The 25,530-nt window shown below is 32.6% G+C and overlaps 2 protein-coding genes across 2 annotated transcripts in view; one reads left to right on the top strand and one right to left on the bottom strand.

The window, feature by feature from the left end:
• The window catches only part of LOC127735995 (uncharacterized), a 94,740-nt gene that overhangs the window by 36,499 nt on the left and 32,711 nt on the right, over window positions 1-25,530 (bottom strand). The window lies entirely within an intron of this gene.
• Window positions 24-25,474, top strand: LOC127735994 (cytosol aminopeptidase-like). Its single transcript, XM_052246493.1, has 13 exons — window positions 24-157; window positions 1,301-1,413; window positions 4,014-4,174; window positions 5,982-6,050; window positions 6,613-6,724; window positions 7,832-7,996; window positions 8,337-8,492; window positions 9,476-9,600; window positions 10,332-10,420; window positions 12,695-12,797; window positions 18,471-18,550; window positions 24,491-24,640; window positions 25,244-25,474. Exons 1-13 carry the CDS (start codon window positions 56-58, stop codon window positions 25,391-25,393), a joined length of 1,575 nt encoding a protein of 524 aa, XP_052102453.1. The 5' UTR covers window positions 24-55; the 3' UTR covers window positions 25,394-25,474.

Here is a 25,530-nt window from a genome sequence, read left to right as displayed (position 1 = left end):
ACTGGCAATTATATTACGAATTATCTTTTACGAAACGAATCAAACAAAAACAAAAATGGCTGCGCCCATGAAGACAATCAGTTGTCATTTGAAACTTCGCAGAACGGCTTTAAACTTAATAACACGACATAGATATTTTAGTACAACAAATAGAAAGGTTTAGGAAATCATAAATAATATGTTCTTTGATGACAGTGGTGTAAATTGGGGAGGGGGTAGGGCGGATCCATTTAAAAAGGGGGGGGGGGGGTTCAACCCAGGATAAAGGGGGGGTCCAACCATTCAAAAGCATTCATGATCGTCAAAAAAAAGGGGGGTTCCAACCCTCGGAACCCCCTCCCCTTGGATCCCCCACAGGATTTGAAAGTGAGAAAGGTCATTAACCCCCTTTTTCTGTTCTTTGCTGACAAGACATGTAATTTAGGGTTTGGTTAGGGTTATTTTTTTTATAAATATTTTAAATATTATTTAATATATCACCTTATTTTCTCTTATACAGTTATATGGTCTTGTTTTTATTTGTACTATAAATCCCTTTAAAAAATTACTTCATAAAAAGGGTCACGGTGCCAGGTATATAGTTTCTGAGATTACTATAACACAGAGATTTATCTCTCACAATATTGTATAAAAACCATTACTTGTTGATGAATTAATATGCGTTAAAATAATGTTGTTTCATATTTGAATAGCTGAATTGGGTACTTCGTCTTTCCTTTCGTATTTATCTGTAGCAGACAATAAAATGATCATTGTTACTAAGGCTTTCAACTAATTAGTGCAGAGTATTATTACAAATTATCATAATAAAAGTTTAAAAAAAGATCATCTATTTTATTTATTGTATACAGAAAGCTAAATCAAGTACAATAAACATTTAAGGAACTGTAACTTTACTTGGATATATGATTACATACCACTTAAAAGAGAAAGATCCCTATTGATTTTGAAGTCACTTGGTCTAAACTTAAGGTTAACTCCAATTAGAATTAAAAATACAGCTTTTGAAAGACTATATCACTTTCTAAAATCATGTAACAGAAAAATGAATCATTGTGACCTTAAGGAAACAGAAAATAAATGGCATTTTGTCTTCATATATGCTTTTCCTTTTATAGGGTAGAGAGATATGTGACCTTGCTCACTGCATGTTTTTTTTTAATTTAAACAGAAACCACCAGAAACCTGTCATTAACACACAATTTTTCAAATAACAAAAACATTACATGCATGGTAGACTAGACAAAATGCCACAAGTTAAATCAAGCTTTTTATCTTTTTAAATTCATGTTAATTTCAGGAAAAAGGTCTTGTTTTGGGAGTCTATGAGGGAGATGATGAAATCTTGTTAACAAAAGCAACAGAAAAATTTGATAACAAAGTCAACAAAAAACTTACAAATGGCATACAACTGTAAGTATATGTACAAAAACAAGGAGATGTGATATGATTGCCAATGAGACAACTATTCATAGACAAAAAGACAAAGATGTGAACAATTGATATGAAATGTTGAAAAACTAATCTAAATAATCATCTTATATCAACATGATCAAAACCATAGACAAAAAGACAATAATTAATTGTTTACTTTTTACACATTGTGACTTGGATGAAGAGTTGTCTCACTGGCACTCATACCACATCTTCTTATTTCTAAATATGTAAACAATTGATGTGAAATGTTGAAAAACTAATCTAAATAATCATCTTATATCAACATGATCAAAACCATAGACAAAAAGACTAATAATTAATTGTTTACTTTTTACACATTGTGACTTGGATGGAGAGTTGTCTCACTGGCACTCATACCACATCTTCTTATTTCTAAATATGTGAACAATTGATGTGAAATGTTGAAAAAGTAATCTAAATGATCATCTTATATTAAAAGTTTGAAAGTTTAGTTTTTAATGATGCACATCAGTCCATTCTACTTTTGTATTTATTTATAACTGTAAGATTTGGGTTTTATTATGTCTAAAACACTTTTCAATTATTCATGTTAGATCATAAGTGCACAAGTTACTGGAACATTTTTTTGTTTTGTTGTTTTTAGTCGAGAAGAAAAAGTGTAGGGGGCAATCTAGCCAACAGCTTTGAAAATATATCTATTTAAACTCACAACATTATCAGTCAGGGGACTTACTTGAATGAGTGATTTTCTAAATCACTGATTCAAGTAACATTATGTCCACAAAGGTTGGAAGTAAGAGTTGTCTTTCTTTAATAATCACTTTTTTAAGTAGTAAAAATAATCACTAGACTAAGTGATTTAATTTTATTGTAGCATTGAATATACAATACTAATGATCCAGTGACTAATTATGTTGCTAAAATTATCAAAACCAACATCTGTGTTGATAGGATGACCGGTCATGTCGGGTGATGATCTTGAATTTTACAGGAAAAATACTCCCACTGCTGGGAAAAATCTGTTAAGAAAGTATCAGTTCATTATGTAAAACCTTTATTATAGCATAATTTCAACTAAAATAGAATTTACAGCTAAATGATTGCATCAAAGGCATAAACCTTGCTACTTAAAAGAAGCAAAAGGTTCATTTTTTCCAATTTTTCTAATGAAAAGGTATTATCTAAACCTATGTGTTTAAAATTTTGGTAAAACTACAAAATCATAATTTGTGAAAAAACTTCGAATTTGCTACCTAAATAAGTGATTTAAAAATCACTGATTTCAATAAGTCCCCTGACTGATTATAGGGATGATGAAATGCACAAAATAATTCAGACTAATTGAGATGTTATAATCCTAAAAAAGATGATTTTCAAACAACAAAAAATTATTCTGTGACCCAATTAATTTAGAATAAATGTGACATAAATGGGAAGATTTGGTGAGGCCATTCTCCACTTAACTATTGCAGTAGCTGTAACAATTACTTAATGTCACCCTTTACCTCCCTTGAATTAAAAAATGACAAGTCTGTCAATTAATTTCCTTGACCTTGAGTCAGTCAGATATTTATAAATCTGCTTTAGAGCTTCACAATCAAAGGGTTAAATGTACAAAAATAAGGCATTCCCATGGCAAGGGCTGTTCCTTTAAACATACATGGTACCAAGTAAAGGCACTTTCAAAAAGGAGTAACCAACTATAGAATTAAATTTATAATTTCACTTACATTTTCATTGTACTTGACACCCACCGATAGTTGAGATTTCAAAGTGCCTTTCCTTAGGGTCCCATATAAAAATAAGGAGATTTGGTATGATTGCCAATGAGACATGTACAGCTATCCACCAGAATTCAAATGAAAAAGATAAAAGCAATTATCATGATTATTATAGGCCACTGTACGGACTTAAACAATGAGAAAACTCATGTATGTTTTTATGGAACAGCCCTAAAATAAAATGCAACCCATGGCTAACATGAACTTTTTTGATTTGATATATATGGGAAAATATACCAAAAATTACATACCAGGATCAGATGACATTTTTTCCAAAAAATATGATGTTTTTATATGTGAAACACATTGAGAAGTCATCTATTGGTGATGGTTGTGGTATTTATATTGAGGATTTTACCATGATGATATTAAAACGACAGTTTAAGCACCCTGTATTAAAATTCTATTTTTAATGTAAATAGGAGTAAAATCTATACCAAAAGATCTCTTACTGCAAGATGTCTTATAGTAGATGTGAAACATTTGTCTTTTTGTCTGATATGTCAATTTTTAAATATCTGTGACTCCAAAGTAACATTACAAACATGACAAATGACCATAAGTTAATGGGCATAAGGATAATTCTGAAGATTTTTTCAACAAAATGAGCAACATTTGGAAAAGATTGAACAAATTTACTATTTTTGAAAATTTAGGCACAAAAATGGTAAATTTCATGATACATGTAAAGCTATTGACTCAAAGATTCCATATAAGGACTCATTAACAATTTTAGAATAGTACTTTTACAAATAACTATTATTGAATATGAAAATGTTATGTTTTATTTGTATATTCATTTACAAAATGAAGAGTCAAGAAAAAATTAAAGAAAGGTAAAAGTCGTACATTTTATGGATTGGATGCCGAATTTTCTACAGTTACAGCTGTATGTATAGGGAAAAAAGGAATTGGATACAATGAACTGGAAGGATTAGATGAAGGCAGAGATCAAATTAGAATTGCTGTTGCTAGTATGTATTCTCACATAATTATCTTATTGTGTATCGACCTGACTATACAAGAGATTTTTGCAACTGAATTAAGCAAAGAGTAATCAATAGATGACTGATATGCACTAAATTTGTTCCTCAAAATTATCATAAATTCACAATATTTTCATCTAAATTCTGAAAATTGGTACAAATAGTTCATTAACTGCAAATGTTGTTATTTTCATATAAATATTAATTTTGTAGAATCATTTATAAGCTCTAGAATGATGGATTTAAGGATTTGCTAAGAATGCACAAGTTGAATGCCATTAACAGGGCCCATTTAATTCAGGTTCATTGTCTTAATGAAGAGGAAGACTTATTCTTTTTGTGCATCACACTGTGTGTGACGTTGCAAATTGTTTATTGATGGTTATTTGTTGGTGTCTCTTGCCCCAGCAGCACAAAAGAAGATATGGAGGTGATAGAATGAATAACGAAAATTGATTAAAAAAGGAGTGGAAGGCAAACACCATGGTAAAGAAGGGCAAAATGTGAAATCCTTGTAACCAGGCGGTTTTAAAACATAAACAAAATTCATCTGCTAATTATAGTCTGAAAACCATTGTGGGCAACCCACTATCAGCGATCTTTGGATGTAATGGACTGCTCTATAGGTAGAAATAAAGGTTACTGAAAAAATTTTCCAAGTGTGCATATCAAGGTTTATGAATATTTGTTGATTTAGTTTATAGAGTTATTGCCTTTTGCAACTTAGAAAATATGTCTTAAAAAGAACAGCTCCTTACCAAGAGCAATTACATTTGTGTACATATATTTTGTTAATTGTTTTCATTAAAATTTTGTATGGCTTACATACAGGGAGAAAGGAGGAGACAAAAACCTTAATGTCCTTTCCCTCTTAAAATCAAAATATTTGATTTTTGTCTCGCCTGCGATGAAAGTGGCTGAAAGTAAGACATAGGGATTGCTTTTCCGGCAATGGCTGCGGCGACGGCATCAACAATTGTTAAGTTTTCTGCTTAAGTTAGTTTGATAGGAAATACTTGTGATAGACCATTGATATTTAATATAAAGCTGCATTACCATCAGTACATATCAGTTTGACGACTATTTTAAAGCCCTGCCCCTAGGACAAAGTCCAGTGACTTTGAATTAATTAGCAATTTTCAATGTCAAGTTTTCTGCTTAAGTTAGTTTGATAGGATCTACTTGTGATAGATCAATGATATTTTGTATGAAGTCACATTACAACCAGTACATATCAGTTTGAATATTATTTTTGAGGCCCTACCCCCTAGGACATGGTCCAGTGACTTGAATTAATAAGCAATTTTCAATGTTAAGTTTTTCTGCTTAAGTCTGTTTGATAAGAACTACTTGTGATAGATCAATGATATTTTGTATAAAGTTGCATTACTATCAGTACATATCAGTTTGACGGCTATTTTGAGGCCCTGCCCCCTAGAACATGGTCCAGTAACTTGAACTAATTAGCAATTTTCAATGTTAAGTTTTTCTGCTTAAGTTATATTGATAGGAACTACCTACAATAAACAATGATATTTTCTATAAAGTTACATTACTGTCTGTACATCTCATTTTTTCGACCATTGTCATGCCCTGCCCACTAGATCATGGTCCAGTGACTGAATTAATAAGCAATGTTTCTGTCTATCAGATTGTCTTCTTCTGAATTTTATGCCGATATACATCTAGGCGAGACATATCTCTGTGTCAACAGTTTATTCTGTTCCCTAATGACAAGCTGCTTGGTCTGTTTCTGTTTTCCCTACTGTTAATAAAACTTGTATACAAATAATAGGAGCAGTTAGACAGTTACAAGATATTGGAGAGACAGAAGTAGAGGTGGACCCTTGTGGAGATGCTGAAGGTAAGAAGTTACATACCAAGTACCATAACAAGTATGGAATTGTAAAATAAGAATAAATATAAAACAAAGAAGTTAAGTAGACTGATTTGGAAAAAGTTATTATCGCCCATGGAACTATTTAAATATTTTTGAAAAAAAAATGAGAAGTTTTTCTTTTTCTTTTTGCATTTAAAAACAAATTCAATGCTTGCACATATCCACATGAATACCCTATCTCTGAACAACAAAAATTGAAAAAATTTCTGATTCGTTGACGTGCAAATTTTAATTAATTGTCATTAGCTTTAAAAGTGATATGCAGGCCCATCACGAATGACAATTTATAACTGAAAATACAAATTTATAAATTTGTTGCATCCGAACCACATTTCTAGACTTATCTTCATCAGGAATGCTCAAACCCAAGGAACTATAAGTGCTTTAATACCTTAGGAGCCATTCTACAAAAAAGGAATTAAAACAAAGAACTAAATCCATCTAAGGTGACTCTATCTTTTTAAATATCTATTTAAAATATGAGAGCTGTTGTCAGTAAATTAGAAATGTTTATTTTTATTGACAGCTGCTGCAGAAGGCAGTGTTTTATCATTACATTCTTATGATGAACTGAAATCAGAGGACAAACAGAAGCCTCAGGTCAAGGTCATATGTTACACACAATTTTCTCAGGACAGGTTAGTAGAGGGTACAGACTAGAATAGTTGCCTTGGTGATAATATTTTAAAATTTGTTAGAAGGCAGTATCAATATTATCAAACTTTCTTCTGTTATATTGACCATATAAAAGTGAAATGCAAATTAATGCTCTCAGTATTATCAAAGATGCAACAAAAGTGAAAACATTTTATGGAATACTTGAACAGGAACACAGTTTTTATTGTTTTAAACATTTGCATTAACTTAAATCAAAGAGTGTTGTCCAACTATAGAACTTTATTGTAACTCACTTCCGAAAGCCTGAATCTGTGTTGAAGGCCATATGCATGATATGGTTTTCTCTGGATGTCTATTTTTTGTAAAATTGTGTTCTTTGGTGGCTTTCTGATTGAAAATTACCTCTAATTTCTATATATTCTTGTTTAATAAGTGTTTGGACTATACGGTAAATCAATACAAAGTCAAGTATGCCTATCAGATTTAAATAGCTCTTTTATATGTTTAATACGTTGTATATGATACAATTCTCTGCAAATACATAAATTATAAATCATAAATAAGAGTGAAACTAAATTCCGATAATCATAAAAATAATATACAATACATTAATTACTTCTCAGTCAATAATAAAAGACAAAGAAACATGTTTTCTAATAAAGTACAAAGTTTGCACAAAAGATTAAATCAATATTTTTCATTTACGGAACATTGTTACAATTCTTGTTAAAGAAATGAATGTTTAAGTCGGATCAAATATATGCTTACGGATTATGCTCTCTTATAAATCATCTTGTTTGTCCAAATACAAGCCAAATAATAAACTGCCGTAAACAAATTGAAATAACATTTTCATAAAAATTAACGTTATAAAGACGGGCGGCAAAGACAGCAAATATATTTAGCACAGTAAACGTCAATAATTGTATAGAAAAATGTAGCTTTTACAAAAAGCTTACCTATAAATTAAATAGTGGCAGCTAAGTGACAATGTATACACTATTAGTGTTTGAATAAATGTATCTTCTACCAAATATTCAAAAATAAAAATAAGAATAGATATGATTCTTACAATAAGTACAAATCAATTTGAAGATATGTGTATATTGAAACACTTATATTGATAGGGATAAGACCCGTGATCTGTGGACCAGAGGAGTATATTTGGCGGAGGGACAGATGTTCGCCAGTAAATTAATGGAGATGCCAGCAAATAAATTAACACCTACAATATTTTCACAGATTGTTAGTGAAAGGTTGTCAAACACAAATAAAGTATCTGTTACAGTGAGGTAAATAGTATTACAACATATTTTTATATTTGTATATAAAAAAAGTATGTGGGGATATCAAGATCTCTTTAGAAAAACAGTACACCACTATAACTCATGTTTCATTTTAAAATCATTTTTAACCAACTGACTAAAGCGTTGTTTAAAGGAACACATGTCTGAAAGAACTATTATAAATGATTAAAACATGTAATATTCATCAAAAAGAACATTTTTTCAAGATGATAAGACAGGTGAGGATCCAGAATATTGAAAAAAGGGGGAGGAGGGGTACTTCATCATATCTTGAATTTCTGACATTCCTGTGTAAAGTCTTTTTTTTATCTTTATATGATTGCAGAGACACTGAGTGGATAAAGTCACAGAAGATGGAATCTTTCCTGTCTGTAGCTAAAGGATCTGAGGAACCCCCTGTATTCTTAGAGATGGAATACAAGGGAACTAACTCTTCAAATAGTCCTGTAGCCTTGGTTGGAAAGGGAGTTACATTTGATAGGTATAGTAACACAGATCTAATATAAATAAAAGCTACAAAACTATATAGTTTATGTATATTTGGGTGTCTGTACTTTCCTGAGTTTGTTTAAAGTTATTACTTGTCCTCATGGACAATTCTGTTCTTCAAGATACTTAGATTTGTGTTATACAAAACACTTCAACTATAAAGTAAGTAATTTTTGTAAAGAATTTTTTCTTAGATTAATATTATATTTGGAAACTTAACATTTTAGAACTAATTGCTTTATTGAATAAAAAATGTATTTTATAAGACTTGACAGTAATTAAATTTACTGATGTTTTTATCCAGAGGTATTAACAAAAATATTATACTCCAAGGTAAATTCAAAAAGGGAAATATCCATAAAACATGACATAATCAAACTCTAGACTATATCAACCAACAAAACAAATGGAAAACAACTGTCACATTACTGACTTGGAACAGGCATTTTCCTAAAAATATGGTGAGTTAAACCTGGTTTAACAGCAACTAGCTAAACCTCCTACTTGTATGAAAGTTGTTTATAGTTCCTATATATTGACAAAATGGGGTGAGCAACCCAAACAGACATAATTAGTTAACATGAAAATGATTAGCATCACAGTTCTGGCGTTAATCAATTTTGAATATACCAACCAAGAGTATAAATTTAAGGGAATTGCATGAGTGTCAAAAGGTACAAGATCAAAGGTGCCCACAAGGTACATTATATTTGTTACCTGCTATGCATGATATCATATAGTATCAAAGAGTGAACCTCACAGTGGTGTTTTTCATTGCACAATTGTAGCGTAATTCACATCTATCAAATCAAAAATTGTGATCAAACAGATGCTAGAGGACATTTTGAATTTGCAATATAAGCACTGTTCCTTTGCTCTTTTTCCATGTACATGTAGTGATTTTGTGTAATAGATTGATAAACATTATCAAAAAACACAAAGAAAAGTTATTTGACAGTTGTTCTGTCATTTTAGTGGAGGAATATCAATCAAACCATCAGCTAACATGGATATGATGAGGGCTGATATGGGTGGTGCAGCATGTGTAGCAGGATCTCTACTGGCTGTAGCTAGACTTAATTTACCAATATATATCAAAGGTAGGTCTGTATAGTACTATATACTAAATAAACACTAGTGGATACATAGGTCATGGTTCATAAAAACATTCAAAAGGGATTTACATGTAAATAAGGGGCTTTAAAGTAGAAAAGAGCAGTGCTGTTATTGTGGTTTTCATCTTGATAGTTGCTAGAAGAACTTCGAGGATGAAATTTACCTATATATTTTTTTATGGTGTTGTTTGATTGATGTCAGATTGAAATGTACCCAACATCAACATGTATTTTTGTATAAAGAGAGTTTGTGTAAGATTATGGCCCCTGGCATGGACTAAAGAGGTTATCATTGATATTCATTGATAAACTGCTACAAATTCTTTATGAAAATAAGCTAGAGTAATCAGTTAAGTGCATTTAAAATCTTGTAAAGTCAATCTTCAAATACTATTATACACTACTTAACAAAGAACTTAATGTTTTAGCAACTACACAATCACAGGGCATTATCGATAGTTTTTTAATGAAACTTGATTAAGAAAACTAATGTCAAAATGGACACATCCAATGGTTGGGCTGTGACCATATCTATACCTTAAAAGGGGTATAATGAAGTGGTTTGAACATGAGAAATGATCTCTGTAACACTTTTTACATTCATGTATGTTGGATAATAGTAAGGAGCATACAACATAAACATTTCAGATATACATATTTTCTATTTTCTAGCTGAAGTGCTCAATTTTATTTTTTTTCATTTTGTTTTATTTTAGCATTTATTCCATTATGTGAAAACATGCCAAGTGGTAAGGCAACAAAACCAGGCGATGTTGTTACGGCTAGGAATGGTAAAACTATACAGGTAAAAAACATGTAGTAATTAGGCAACAAAACCCAACAATGCGGTTACCGTTAGGAATGGTAAAACTATACAGGTAAAAAAAATGTAGTAGATAGGCAACAAAACCAGTCGATGTTGTTACTGCTAGGAATGGTAAAACGATCCAGGAAAAAAACACGTAGTAATTAAGCAACAAAGTAAGATAATAAATTGCTTCGCCGAGCACAGCTGGATACGACCACAGAGGTCCAACCCTGAACAGTTGGGGCAAAAATGGACACAATATTCGCGCTTGATACAGATCTGAATTTGGATTGTAATTAAATATTTGACACATAATAGGTTTCTGACACAGAATAAATGTAGTCAAAGAACTTAGAATTGGTTATATGATTTGATTTGAATTTATATTCAATTTTTTGCTTTTGTGCAATACACTATGCCGTTGCGAATTGACCCCCTCCCCCCCCCCCCCCTTTTTTTTGCAAAAAAAAAATATTTGAAGAAATTTTCTTTTTAATATCTGAAATGAGAAAAAAAATTGTCCCCCCCCCCCTCAATTTTTTTTTCACCTCCCCCTGGGGGGCCCCTTTTTCCAAAAAAAAAAATTCTTGCTCTCAAGATACGGTCATAATCTCAATTAAAATTTCCAATGGAGTTTTGGGGCCTCGGTGGCCTAGTGGTCTAGGTTTTTACTACTGTAATCACTAGCCAGTCAACACAGGTTGTGAGTTTGAACCCCGCTCGTGCAGGTGCACTCGACTCCAATCTTAATTGACTAGGATTGTCAGTTTTCCTATCGAAGGTTGGTGGTTTTCTCCAGGCACTCAGGCTTCCTCCACCAATAAAAACTGGCCGCCATGATATAGCCCAAAAGCGGTCTTAAAAGTGGCGTTAAAACACAAAAAATCAAAATCAAACCAATGGAGTTTGCAACCATAATTACCCATTTAAAAACATCATAAATATCTTAAAATAGAAAATGACATACATAATCATGGCTAAAATTAATATATTCCTTAATCAGCATTTAAATAATAGTAACTTCTAAAAATAAATTGACAGCTAATCACCTCAAGACAATACAACATTTCTTTATACATAATTTAAAAGCAGTGTAAGGGAGGTAATCCAAACATAATATTGTACTTTTTTTAATTGTCCATTAACCAGGACACCCTTGTTTTCCCCCTTTTTTTGCCCCTAATTCCTAAACGGTTTGAGCCATAACCCCCCAAAGCCAATCCTAACCATCCCTTTGTGGTATGGAAACTTGTGGTATAATTTCAGATTTCCATAAACCGTTCCACAAGTTCTTGTCTGGAAACTAGAAAAATGCTTATTTGGGCCCCTTTTTGGCCCCTAATTCCTAAACTGATAGGACCATAACCCCCAAAATCAATCCCAACCTTCCTTTTGTGGTTATAAACCTTGTGTTTAAATTTCATAGATTTCTATTTACATTTACTAAAGTTGGGCTTTTATACTAAATTTCAAGAAATATTCAATATGATATAATAATAATCTTAAAGTTTTCAGGACAAAGAAATTTGTTTCTCATTAACTACTTTTCTTGAAGACAAAATTCTGATCTTGTCTGAAGCATTCAATGTCAAATTTCACTAACATTTATAGGTTTCATAACGAGTGAGAATTGGATATCACTTGATATCAACTCGAGTTATTTAATTTCAATATTTTATATATAATAAACGAGCCTGTGGCAAGTTTATTATTACTATCTAAATTAAATAACGAGAGTTGATATCAAGCGATATCCAATTCTCACCAGTTGTTATACCTTTTTCATTTATGGTCAACACTCTCATTGTGTTAAATTAAAAATTTGTGAACCGTTGATCTAGTCTTTTGTGCATACCAGCTGTATGACGTCATGTGGCTTGTTCTGGCGTCAAACTTTAATATCAGACATTTTAAAAACTTTTTGTACGATTCATAATGGAATAAAATTTGGCAAAAAGAAGATTTTTAGGTGAAAAGTGTGAGTGTTTTGTATATTATTGAACAAATCACATATGTCCGTTGCCATGGACCAAATGTTCATCGTCTTATCCTTTGAAAGTCATCAATAACCTAACAAATAGCAAATGGAAATGTCATAATATTGTCTCATGAGGCTGGATAAGCCAATCAAATTAACACAGTTTTTGTATCACATTCCATGCAGTGTGATATGAGAAATATCTCTTCATGCAAGAAATAGATAACAAGCCACAACCATAATAGAACACTATTTATTCTTAGTATAAACAAGATATACCCATTCACCAACAGGTAGATAACACAGATGCAGAGGGCAGATTGATTTTAGCAGATGCTTTATGTTATGCTGATACATTTAATCCCACTGCTGTATTAGATATGGCTACACTTACAGGTAAGTAGGTTTTATTATCATGTAATCCCACTGCTGTATTAGATATGGCTACACTTACAGGTAAGTAGGTTTTATTAGCATGTAATCCCACTGCTATATTAGATATGGCTACACTTACAGGTAAGTAGGTTTTATTAACATTTAATCCCACTGCTGTATTAGATATGGCTACACTTACAGGTAAGTAGGATTTATTAACATTTAATCCCACTGCTGTATTAGATATGGCTACACTTATGGGTAAGTAGGTTTTATTAGCATGTAATCCCACTGCTGTATTAGATATTGCTACACTTACAGGTAAGTAGGTTTTATTAACATATAATCCCACTGCTATATTAGATATGGCTACACTTACAGGTAAGTAGGTTTTATTAGCATTTAATCCCACTGCTGTATTAGATATGGCTACACTTACAGGTAAGTAGGTTTTATAAGCATTTAATCCCACTGCTGTATTAGATATGGCTACACTTACAGGTAAATAGGTTTTATTAGCATGTAATCCCACTGCTGTATTAGATATGGCTACACTTACAGGTAAGTAGGTTTTATTAGCATGTAATCCCACTGCTGTATAAGTTATAGTTACACTTGCAGGTAAGTAGGTTTTATTAGCATGTAATCCCACTGCTGTATTAGATATGGCTACACTTACAGTTCAGTAGGTTTTATTAACATTTAATCCCACTGCTGTATTAGATATGGCTACACTTACAGGTAAGTAGGTTTTATTAGCATTTAATCCCACTGCTGTATTAGATATGGCTACACTTACAGGTAAGAATGTTTTATTAGCATTTAATCCCACTGCTGTATTAGATATGGCTACACTTACAGGTAAGTAGGTTTTATTAGCATTGAATCCCACTGCTGTATTAGATATGGCTACACTTACAGGTAAGAATGTTTTATTAGCATTGAATCCCACTGCTGTATTAGATATGGCTACACTTACAGGTTAGTTGGTTTGATAAGAATTTAATCCCACTGCTGTATTAGATATGGCTACACTTACAGGTAAGTAGGTTTGATTAGCATGTAATCCCACTGCTGTATTAGATATGGCTACACTTACAGGTAAGAAGGTTTTATTAACATTTAATCCCACTGCTGTATTAGATATGGCTACACTTACAGGTAAGTAGGTTTTATTAGCATTTAATCCCACTGCTGTATTAGATATGGCTACACTTACAGGTAAGAATGTTTTATTAGCATTTAATCCCACTGCTGTATTAGATATGGCTACACTTACAGGTAAGTAGGTTTTATTAGCATTGAATCCCACTGCTGTATTAGATATGGCTACACTTACAGGTAAGAATGTTTTATTAGCATTTAATCCCACTGCTGTATTAGATATGGCTACACTTACAAGTAAGTAGGTTTTATTAGCATTGAATCCCACTGCTGTATTAGATATGGCTACACTTACAGGTAAGAATGTTTTATTAGCATTGAATCCCACTGCTGTATTAGATATGGCTACACTTACAGGTTAGTTGGTTTGATTAGCATTGAATCCCACTGCTGTATTAGATATGGCTACACTTACAGGTAAGTAGGTTTGATTAGCATTTAATCCCACTGCTGTATTAGATATGGCTACACTTACAGGTAAGTAGGTTTGATTAGCATTTAATCCTACTGCTGTATTAGATATGGCTACACTTACAGGTAAGTAGGTTTTATTAGCATTTAATCCCACTGCTGTATTAGATATGGCTACACTTACAGGTAAGAATGTTTTATTAGCATTTAATCCCACTGCTGTATTAGATATGGCTACACTTGCAGGTAAGTAGGTTTTATTAGCATGTAATCCCACTGCTGTATTAGATATGGCTACACTTACAGGTAAGTAGGTTTTATTAACATTTAATCCCACTGCTGTATTAGATATGGCTACACTTACAGGTAAGTAGGTTTTATTAGCATTTAATCCCACTGCTGTATTAGATATGGCTACACTTACAGGTAAGTAGGTTTGATTAGCATTGAATCCCACTGCTGTATTAGATATGGCTACACTTACAGGTAAGTAGGTTTGATTAGCATTTAATCCCACTGCTGTATTAGATATGGCTACACTTACAGGTAAGTAGGTTTGATTAGCATTTAATCCCACTGCTGTATTAGATATGGCTACACTTACAGGTAAGAATGTTTTATTAGCATTTAATCCCACTGCTGTATTAGATATGGCTACACTTACAGGTAAGTAGGTTTTATTAGTTTAATCCCACTGCTGTATTAGATATGGCTACACTTACAGGTAAGTAGGTTTTATTAGTTTAATCCCACTGCTGTATTAGATATGGCTACACTTACAGGTAAGTAGGTTTGATTAGCATTGAATCCCACTGCTGTATTAGATATGGCTACACTTACAGGTAAGTAGGTTTGATTAGCATTTAATCCCACTGCTGTATTAGATATGGCTACACTTACAGGTAAGTAGGTTTGATTAGCATTTAATCCCACTGCTGTATTAGATATGGCTACACTTACAGGTAAGAATGTTTTATTAGCATTTAATCCCACTGCTGTATTAGATATGGCTACACTTACAGGTAAGTAGGTTTTATTAGTTTAATCCCACTGCTGTATTAGATATGGCTACACTTACAGGTAAGTAGGTTTTATTAGTTTAATCCCACTGCTGTATTAGATATGGCTACACTTACAGGTAAGAATGTTTTATTAGCATGTAATCCCGCTGCTGTATTAGATATGGCTACACTTACAGGTAAGTAGGTTTGATTAGCATTGAATCCCACTGCTGTATTAGATATGGCTACACTTACAGGTAAGAATGTTTTATTAGCATTGAATCCCACTGCTGTATTAGATATGGCTACACTTACAGGTTAGTTGGTTTGATAAGAATTTAATCCCACTGCTGTATTAGATATGGCTACACTTACAGGTAAGTAGGTTTGATTAGCATTTAATCCCACTGCTGTATTAGATATGGCTACACTTACAGGTAAGTTGGTTTTATTAGCATTTAATCCCACTGCTGTATTAGATATGGCTACACTTACAGGTAAGAATGTTTTATTAGCATTTAATCCCACTGCTGTATTAGATATGGCTACACTTACAGGTAAGTAGAATTTATAAGCATGTAATCCCGCTGCTGTATTAGATATGGCTACACTTACAGGTAAGAATGTTTTATTAGCATTTAATCCCACTGCTGTATTAGATATGGCTACACTTACAGGTAAGTAGGTTTTATTAGCATTTAATCCCACTGCCAGCGTAGGACACAGCCAGTCGCCTGGTCGGCAAATGCGACCATTACTTTGATTGGGCGATTAGAAATGTCAAAAGATGGATAGTTACTGGCCCAAAAATAAATCATTGGGCGAGTGCATTATCATTCTCAAAATCGTAGTTACTCCTATAAAAACCCACCCCAACTTCGGAACACCCATTGTCGGAAATCCTCTGGTCACACCGTTAAAACGTGCTAGTGCATTAGAATATTAACATGGCGGATACAAACAACATCGTGACATGTGCTTGTTTAATGGGTCAAACAAGGTTTTCCAGTCAATGGTGGCCGCTAAACTATTGGTGTTTTATATAGGATAGCGACAGTCATTGACAGTAAAACCTCGTCTGACCCACTGAAATAAACAAGGGCAAGGGAATTCTGAAAAGAACTCCATACACGGATACAACTGAGAAGCCGTCAAAATAATTTTCAAATGAGTGTAGATAGTAAACCCCCAAGGACAGAAACAAGTGCCTGTGGCAGTGACATAAGAAAATATTACGTTTATAAAATGTCTTTTGATTTTGTTTTGCATTGACACTTTGGACATACAACCTGCTGAAATGACTGACCGAATAGAATATAGCGGAAATTCCCCGTGCTATTTTTAGATCAATTCGCAGAAACTTGTTTAATTTTAAACGCAACAGCAAAATTTCATCAGTGAAAGACACGAAATCACTATGCAACCGAAACGGTAATGGAACTTCACTTCTAGCTACTCTCTCATGGAATGAGAAGTCAATTTTCCAATTCAAAATCCTAGATTAGGCACTGGACAGTGATGATGAATTCAGTGACAATGAAGACTATATATGGGAATGAGGTTTTTTTTTTAGGTTTATGTGTCGGGTAGGTTGAAGAATTAAGAACATCTATTTATGTTGCTTTATTGTCATGTTTATGGCTCAACACCGAAAAAAATTTGAGTAAAGTAATCGGGCTATCAATATGCATTTTGGGCCTGTGAAGTAATTTTTGCACTCGCCCAAAAAAAAATTTTCGGCAAGCCTTCGGCTGCCCCGACTGTCCTACACTGCACTGCTGTATTAGATATGGCTACACTTACAGGTTAGTTGGTTTGATTAGCAATTAATCCCACTGCTGTATTAGATATGACTACACTTACAGGTTAGTTGGTTTTATTAGCAATTAATCCCACTGCTGTATTAGATATGGCTACACTTACAGGTTAGTTGGTTTTATTAGCAATTAATCCCACTGCTGTATTAGATATGACTACACTTACAGGTTAGTTGGTTTTATTAGCAATTAATCCAACTGCTGTATTAGATATGGCTACACTTACAGGTAAGTTGGTTTTATTAGTATGTAATCCCACTGCTGTATTAGATATGGCTACACTTACAGGTTAGTTGGTTTGATTAGCAATCAATCCCACTGCTGTATTAGATATGACTACACTTACAGGTTAGTTGGTTTTATTAGCAATTAATCCCACTGCTGTATTAGATATGACTACACTTACAGGTTAGTCGGTTTTATTAGCAATTAATCCCACTGCTGTATTAGATATGGCTACACTTACAGGTAAGTTGGTTTTATTAGTATGTAATCCCACTGCTGTATTAGATATGGCTACACTTACAGGTAAGTTTTGAATCCATTAAAACTCTGAAATATCTCTGAGAAAGAACAGAGAGTAATAAGGAAATTATTTGGCTTAGTTTTTCCCTGGAATTTGTATTTTTAATTCATATTTTCCATTATTACATATTTATGAATAGGAGATATATGCCACAGAAAGTGCAACAAAACCACACAATAAAAAAAAAACATTAGGTCATCAAATGGCCAACCATAAAAAAGTGTCTATCCTGTGTGTAAAGCTTTATATCATCCCATGTCTAAATAAATTTTAAATAAATATAAAAAAAGCTAACAGATATCTGCAGTCAATAAAAAAAATCATTAAAGAAAAGAAAAAAAACCACCAAGATATTACTTAAGACCACTACTATCTGTGTTCCTGATATTGGACAAGTACAAGTATATCACTATATAGCTTGATTCATATTTTTGAATAATCAATCCTGCAATAAGTTAGATCAGGGAAATAGAAAAAGAGGCAAATACAATAAAATACATTCAAAATACTTTCAAAAAATTTCAAACGATATCAGATTAAAAATAATTATTTATACAGAGCTTGCACAAAACCAAATAACTTAATTTACACTATGAACAACGTTTTCTTTACAAAGAAATAGATGGTTCTATTAGGTGCTTATTATTTTCAACTCCCAACTTGAAAAAAAAAGCATTTTTTGTCTTTTTTTAAAAGGATGTCTAGACAATGCTCTTTATGTATTTGGTACCCATTTGTGTGTGTTCTAATATAAACTAAAAACTTTATTTTACAGGTGCAATTGATGTAGCTCTAGGATCAGCAGTTACAGGTGTATTTTCTAATTCTAACACTATGTGGGAACTTCTTCAGAAGGTTTGACTTTGTTATATATTATTTTTTTGGAAAGATTCCAATTCTTTAATAAGGCATGCACCTCCCAAACAAGAAGTAGCCAGATTAGCTACTACATCTATAGACACTGAAATATAGTTCCCAATAATTCTCATGTCTGTGCACACAGAGCCTTAATTGGAATATACCACCCTCTTTGAAACGCCAATCATGTTGACCAAATTACTTATAAAATTCAGTCTTGCATTTGTTTGCACCTGTCCTAAGTCAGGAACCTGATGTTCAGTGGTTGTCGTTTGTTGATGTGGTTCATAAGTGTTTCTCGTTTCTCGTTTTTTATATAGATTAGACCGTTGGTTTTCCTGTTTGAATGGTTTTACACTAGTCATTTTTGGGGCCCTTTATAGCTTGCTGTTCGGTGTGAGCCAAGGCTCCGTGTTGAAGGCCGTACTTTGACCTATAATGGTTTACTTTTACAAATTGTGACTTGGATGGAGAGTTGTCTCATTGGCACTCATACCACATCTTCTTATATCTATTTACATAATAAGCAGACACTTTCTTACACAACTCAATATACAGTTCTTTACCTTATTAATGAATACTCAAATGTATAATATCAGATGTTTAATATATATGTAACTGTACACATTGCAATTCAGTAGGATCCAGAATCCTCATAGTACAAATTGGAACTTGTAATAATTTTCTAGTAGGATTGAGGGTGTTATAAAATAATTTATTATTTCAAGGTGATAATGAATTTATGTCACTTTATCCTTTTAGATTTTAACACAATGTTATGAAACTTTAAATTCAGGCTACATTCAATTTGAATTTTGGTTTTGCATTTACCAATAAAAATAAAAATGATGATGAGGTATGATTGCCAATGAGACAACTATACACCAAAGTTCAAATGAAATGGATGTAAGCAATTATAGGCATTTGTACAGCCTGCTACAATGAGAAAACCCATACTGTATAGTCAGCTATAAAAGGCCCTGACATGAAAAATATAAAATAATTCAACTGAGAAAACTTACGGCCTAACTTCTAACAAAACAATTTACAAAAAAAAAACAGTTATGTCAGACATAAACCAATGACAACCACTGAACTACAGGCTCCTGACTTGGGACAGGCACATAAAGAATGTGGCGGGGTTAAACATGTTTGTGAGCGCTCAACCCTCCCCTAACCTGGGACAGTAGTGTTTTAGCACAACATAAGAACAAACTATAAAAATCAGTTGAAAATGGCTTTAATAACTCATCAGATCAATACAAAGCAGATAAAATGCTCCGCAGGGCGCAGCTTGATACGACCGCAGAGGTCGAACCCTGAACAGTTGGGGCAAGTATGGACACAACATTCAAGCTTGATACAGCTCTGAATTTGGATTGTGATTAAATATTTGACACAGCATAGGTTTCTGACACAGAATGAATGTGGTCTAAGAACTTAAAAATTTTAAATTGGACATTCACCTATTATGGTCCAATATCCAAAATCTAAATACATGGTTAGATTCAGCATATCAAAGAACCCCAAGAATTCAATTTTTGATGAAATCAAACAAAGTTTAATTTTGGACCCTTTGATCTCAATGTGGACAAAAATGATAACAGGGCCCAAAAATCAAAAATCTAAATACATGGTTAGATTCAGCATATCAAAGAACCCCATATATTCAATTTTTGTTGAAATCAAACAAAGTTTAATTTTGGACCCCGATTTGGACCAACTTGAAAACTGGGCCCATAATCAAAAATCTAAATACATGTTTAGATTCAGCATATCAAAGAACCCTAAAAATTCAATTTTTGTTAAAATCAAACTAAGTTTAATTTTGGACCCTTTGGACCTTTATGTAGACCAATTTGAAAACGGAACCAAAAATTAAGAATCTAAATACACGGTTAGATTCGGCATATCAAAGAACCCCAATAATTCAATTTTTGATGAAATCAAACAAAGTTAAATTTTGGACCCTTTTGACTTCAATGTGGACCAATTTAAAAACGGGGCCCAAAATCCAAAAACTTAATACACGGTTAGATTCAGCATATTACAGAACCCCATATATTCAATTTTTGTTGAAATCAAACAAAGTTTAATTTTGGACCCCGATTTGGACCAACTTGAAAACTGGGCCCATAATCAAAAATCTAAATACATGGTTAGATTCAGCATATCAAAGAACCCCATATATTCAATTTTTGTTGAAATCAAACAAAGTTTAATTTTGGACCCCGATTTGGACCAACTTGAAAACTGGGCCCATCATCAAAAATCTAAATACATGGTTAGATTCAGCATATCAAAGAACCCCATATATTCAATTTTTAATGATATCAAACAAAGTTTAATTTTGGACCCTTTTGATCTCAATGTGGACAAAGTTGATAACGGGGCCCAACAATCAAAAATCTAAATACATGGTTAGATTCAGCATATCAAAGAACCCCATATATTCAATTTTTGTTGAAATCAAACAAAGTTTAATTTTGGACCCCGATTTGGACCAACTTGAAAACTGGGCCCATAATCAAAAATCTAAATACATGGTTAGATTCAGCATATCAAAGAACCCAATATATTCAATTTTTGTTGAAATCAAACAAAGTTTAATTTTGGACCCTGATTTGGACCAACTTGAAAACTGGGCCCATAATCAAAAATCTAAATACATGGTTAGATTCAGCATATCAAAGAATCCCATATATTCAATTTTTGTTGAAATCAAACTAAGTTTAATTTTGGACCCTTTGGACCTTTATGTAGACCAATTTGAAAACAGAACCAAAAATTAAGAATCTAAATACATGGTTAGATTCAGCATATCAAAGAACCCAATATATTCAATTTTTGTTGAAATCAAACAAAGTTTAATTTTGGACCCCGATTTGGACCAACTTGAAAACTGGGCCCATAATCAAAAATCTAAATACACGGTTAGATTCGGCATATCAAAGAACCCCAATAATTCAATTTTTGATGAAATCAAACAAAGTTAAATTTTGGACCCTTTGGACCTCAATGTGGACCAATTTAAAAACGGGGCCCAAAATCCAAAAACTTAATACACGGTTAGATTCAGCATATTAAAGAACCCCAAGAATTCAAGAATAAAACCCCATTGAAATTGATCAAGAAATAAGCAATTTATACGAAGTATCTTCTTTTGCGCAATATTGTGCTATTGGATATTTCTTGCTATTGCGCAATACTGTGCAATTGAAGATTTCTTGCTATTGTGCAATACTGTGCAATTGAAGATTTCTTGCTATTGTGCAATACTGTGCAATTGAAAATTTCTTGCTATTGCACAATACTTATTATATAATAATTTACACATCCTGTTTGGTGTGTATCTCCTACCATATCATTATTATTTGCTTTTAAATATAAATCAGAAATAACCAACTTAAAATGGAAAATTTTAAAAGAAAAAAAAAAGGAAAAAAAGGAAAAAAAAAAAGAAAAAAAAAAATCCCCCCCCAAAATTTTTTGAACCCCCTTATGATTCATCACCCCCAAACTCAATCTCAGCCTTCCCTTTGTGGTATGGTACCTTGCAGTACAATTTCAGAGAGATCCATACACTTGAACACAAGTTATTGTCTGGAAACTAGAAAAATGCTTATTTTTGGCCCCTTTTTGGCCCCCAATTCCTTAACGTTTCGGGCAATTACCCCCAAACTCAATTCCAGCTTTCCCTTTGTGATATGGAACCTTGTAGTACAATTTCAGAAATATCCAAACACTTACACACAAGTTATTGTCATGAAACTAGAAAAATGCTTGTTTTTTGCCCCTTTTTTGGCCCCTAATTCCTAACATTTTGAGGCAATTACCCCCAAAATCAATCCCAGCATTCCCTTTGTGATATGGAACCTTGTGGTACAATGTCAGAGAGATCCATACACTTACACACAAGTTATTGTCTGGAAGTTACAAAAATGCTTATTGTTGGCCCCTTTTTGGCCCCTAATTCCTTAACTGTTGGTACCATAACCCCCAAAATCAATCCCAACCTTCCTTTCATGGTATTGAACCTTATGGTAAAATTTCATGGAGATCCATTCACTTAAACTAAAGTTAGAGTGCGAAAACCAATGTGTCTTCGGACGACGCCGGACGACGACGACGACGACGACGACGACGACGACGACGACGACGCCAACGTCATACCAATATACGACCAAAAAATTTTCAATTTTTGCGGTCGTATAAAAAACATCTAACAAAAACACAGACCGGACATGGCAGGGTATTTATACATCCCTAACAACAACAAAGACACAAAAGTACAGACCTGAGAGTACTTGCAGTTACTAACAGCTAGTTCAAAGCCAATAACAGCTTATTAAAATATCATGTATCTAAGACTAAGATTATAAAAGAACAGAGTTCCAATGTCCCCCTCGTTGCACATATTTTATCTATCCAAGGTACAAGGGCAATAACTAAAAAAGCACTTTTTTTTCCTTTAAAACTTTTTATTTATATCTTACGAGAAATGAAGGCTTCAGAGCAAATGCAATGTGATTTCCATTATAATTTATATTTCCAAGGGGCATAACTTATTAAAAATATTTGATCAGAACTTATTTTCAAAAGTGTCAAAGACATTGCTGATATAAACCTATGATATAAGTTTCATAAAATTCTGGCAAGAATTGAACACATGAGAGCAATAACATTGCAATTTTCCATATAATTAATATTTTCAAGGGACATAACTCTTTTAAAAACAATTGATTGGCACTGATTTTTGAACTCTTCAAGTAAATTTCATAAAAATCTGGCAAGAATGTACACATAAGAGCGCTCATAAGGCAATTTTCCATATAATTTACATTTCCAAGGGGCATAACTCTTTTAAAAATTATTGATCGGCACTGATTTTCTAATTCGTCCAAGACATTGCTGATATAAACCTATGATTTAAGTTTCATAAAATTCTGGCAAGAATTGTACATATGAGAGCGATAACAATGCAATTCTCCATATAATTTATTTTTCTAAGGCATAACTCTTTTAAAAATATTGATCGTCACTGATTTTCGAACTCCTCCTAGGCATTGCTGATATAAACCTATGATATAAGTTTCATAAAAAAATCTGGCAAGAATTGATCACATGAGAGCGCTAACGATGCAATTTTCCATAAAATTAATGTTTCCAAGGGGCATAACTCTTTTAAAAATAATAATTGATCAGCACTGATTTTCGAACTCGTCCAAGACATTGCTAATATAAACCTATGATATAAGTTTCATAAAAATCTGGCAAGAATTGTACAAATGAGAGTGCTAACGATGCAATTTTCAATATAATTAATGTTTCCAAGGGGCATAACTCTTTTAAAAATAATTGATCGGCACTGATTTTTATCAAATGCGTTATGCGGTGGACAAAAATATCAATCAGTACAAATCCAATATCCAATGGATTTAGTGTAAAGACCTCATTAAAAGACTTTTTCTGCATGCTGGCACTAGATTTACTTAAAATAAAGTGTAGGAATGAGTATTGTGAATGTGAGAACAAGCTTGAACAAAATTCAAACCAACGAAAACTGGCATTTGGCATCAGTTTATATTTATACAAAAATAAGGGCAAATTTGAACAAGTAATCCAATTTTCTATGACTTTTTAAAAATAATGTTTATTCATATATATCTATCGATCTATCTAAAACGACATCACATAAATATGATAAAATTGAAAATTTGAGGCCAAAATGAGGCTTTATAGTTCCTAGTCCTCTAGTTTTCATAACAATTAAACTATAAAGTACCAAACATTTATAATGAGCATAATAAGGATAGACAGCTGGGATATAGAAGCCCACAGTCTTGTTTGTTTATGCCTATAAGGTTTTGTCCTTGAGTGTAAGTGTTCATTACAGTGTATCAGATCTGTTTATTAAAACTTTTTTTATTTCATCAGGCTGGTAGTAGAACTGGTGACCGTGTATGGAGAATGCCTTTATTACAGCATTATAGTAAACAAGTAACAGAATCACAACTAGCAGACGTCAATAATATTGGTAAATATGCACGGTCTGGTGGAGCTTGTACTGCTGCAGCATTTCTTAAGGTTGGTTATCTATCATGATGGATTTGATAATACAATAGAAATCTTTAATGAATCAGGAACAGGAAATCATCAGTATAAATATATTAAAAACAGGTGTGGGAAATGGTGAAATTTTCAATGGAATATGTATACATCCAGATAATTTTATACCTCCTGCTTTTTGAAGTGTTTGTCCAGCCATCTGTTCATTCTTTTATTCCACTTTACAAAATCTTATGAAACTTTTACAGAATTTTACTAACATGATTTACTTTTGAGCTCAATCAGTAATAAAACAGACTTTAACACATTATTAGGAATTAGCTGTCTAAGGATCAGTATAATATTCACATTCATCCTTCCTGATTAATGAAACCATAAAAAAAAAGGTTATATATACATGTATTAGTATGGCTCAAAAAATACATAAGAAAGTATATACTGTTCGGTGTGAGCCAAGGCTCCGTGTTGAAGACCGTACTTTGACCTATAATGGTTTACTTTTATAAATTTTGACTTGGATGGAGAGTTGTCTCATTGGCACTCATACCACATCTTCTTATATCTATATAGGTTGCACATTTACTAGTCAAATCATTTTAATTATTTCATTTCTTTTTAAAGGAATTTGTAACTGCAAAGCAGTGGATGCATTTAGATATAGCAGGTGTTATGATGAACCAAGATGAAGTTCCATACTTATCCAAGGGAATGTCAGGTCGCCCAACAAGAACAGTAGTTGAATTTTTAAAGTTACTTAGTGAACAGTCTTGATGATATTAGTACTTTAGACATTAAAGTGTGTAAATGTGATAAATGTGATGGTAGAATTGATAATACAATTTTGAGATAGAATAGTTGTTTTATTTAAAGTTAAAGTAATCAATTGACATCTGTGATTATTTGAACAT

Source organism: Mytilus californianus, unplaced genomic scaffold (assembly GCF_021869535.1).
Source record: "Mytilus californianus isolate M0D057914Y unplaced genomic scaffold, xbMytCali1.0.p SCAF_3, whole genome shotgun sequence".
Classification (NCBI taxonomy): Eukaryota; Metazoa; Mollusca; class Bivalvia; order Mytilida; family Mytilidae; genus Mytilus; species Mytilus californianus.
The sequence above is the reverse complement of the archived record's forward strand: the minus strand, read 5'-3'. Positions and strand labels throughout refer to the sequence as shown.

Bases quoted from the DNA above. Each gene is read 5' to 3' on its own strand.
- LOC127735994 (XM_052246493.1), top strand. From the start codon at position 56: ATGGCTGCGCCCATGAAGACAATCAGTTGTCATTTGAAACTTCGCAGA. The intron at 10,421-12,694 runs GTAAAAAACATG...ATTCACCAACAG, and splicing joins GGAATGGTAAAACTATACAG to GTAGATAACACAGATGCAGA. The intron at 24,641-25,243 runs GTTGGTTATCTA...TTCTTTTTAAAG, and splicing joins CTGCTGCAGCATTTCTTAAG to GAATTTGTAACTGCAAAGCA.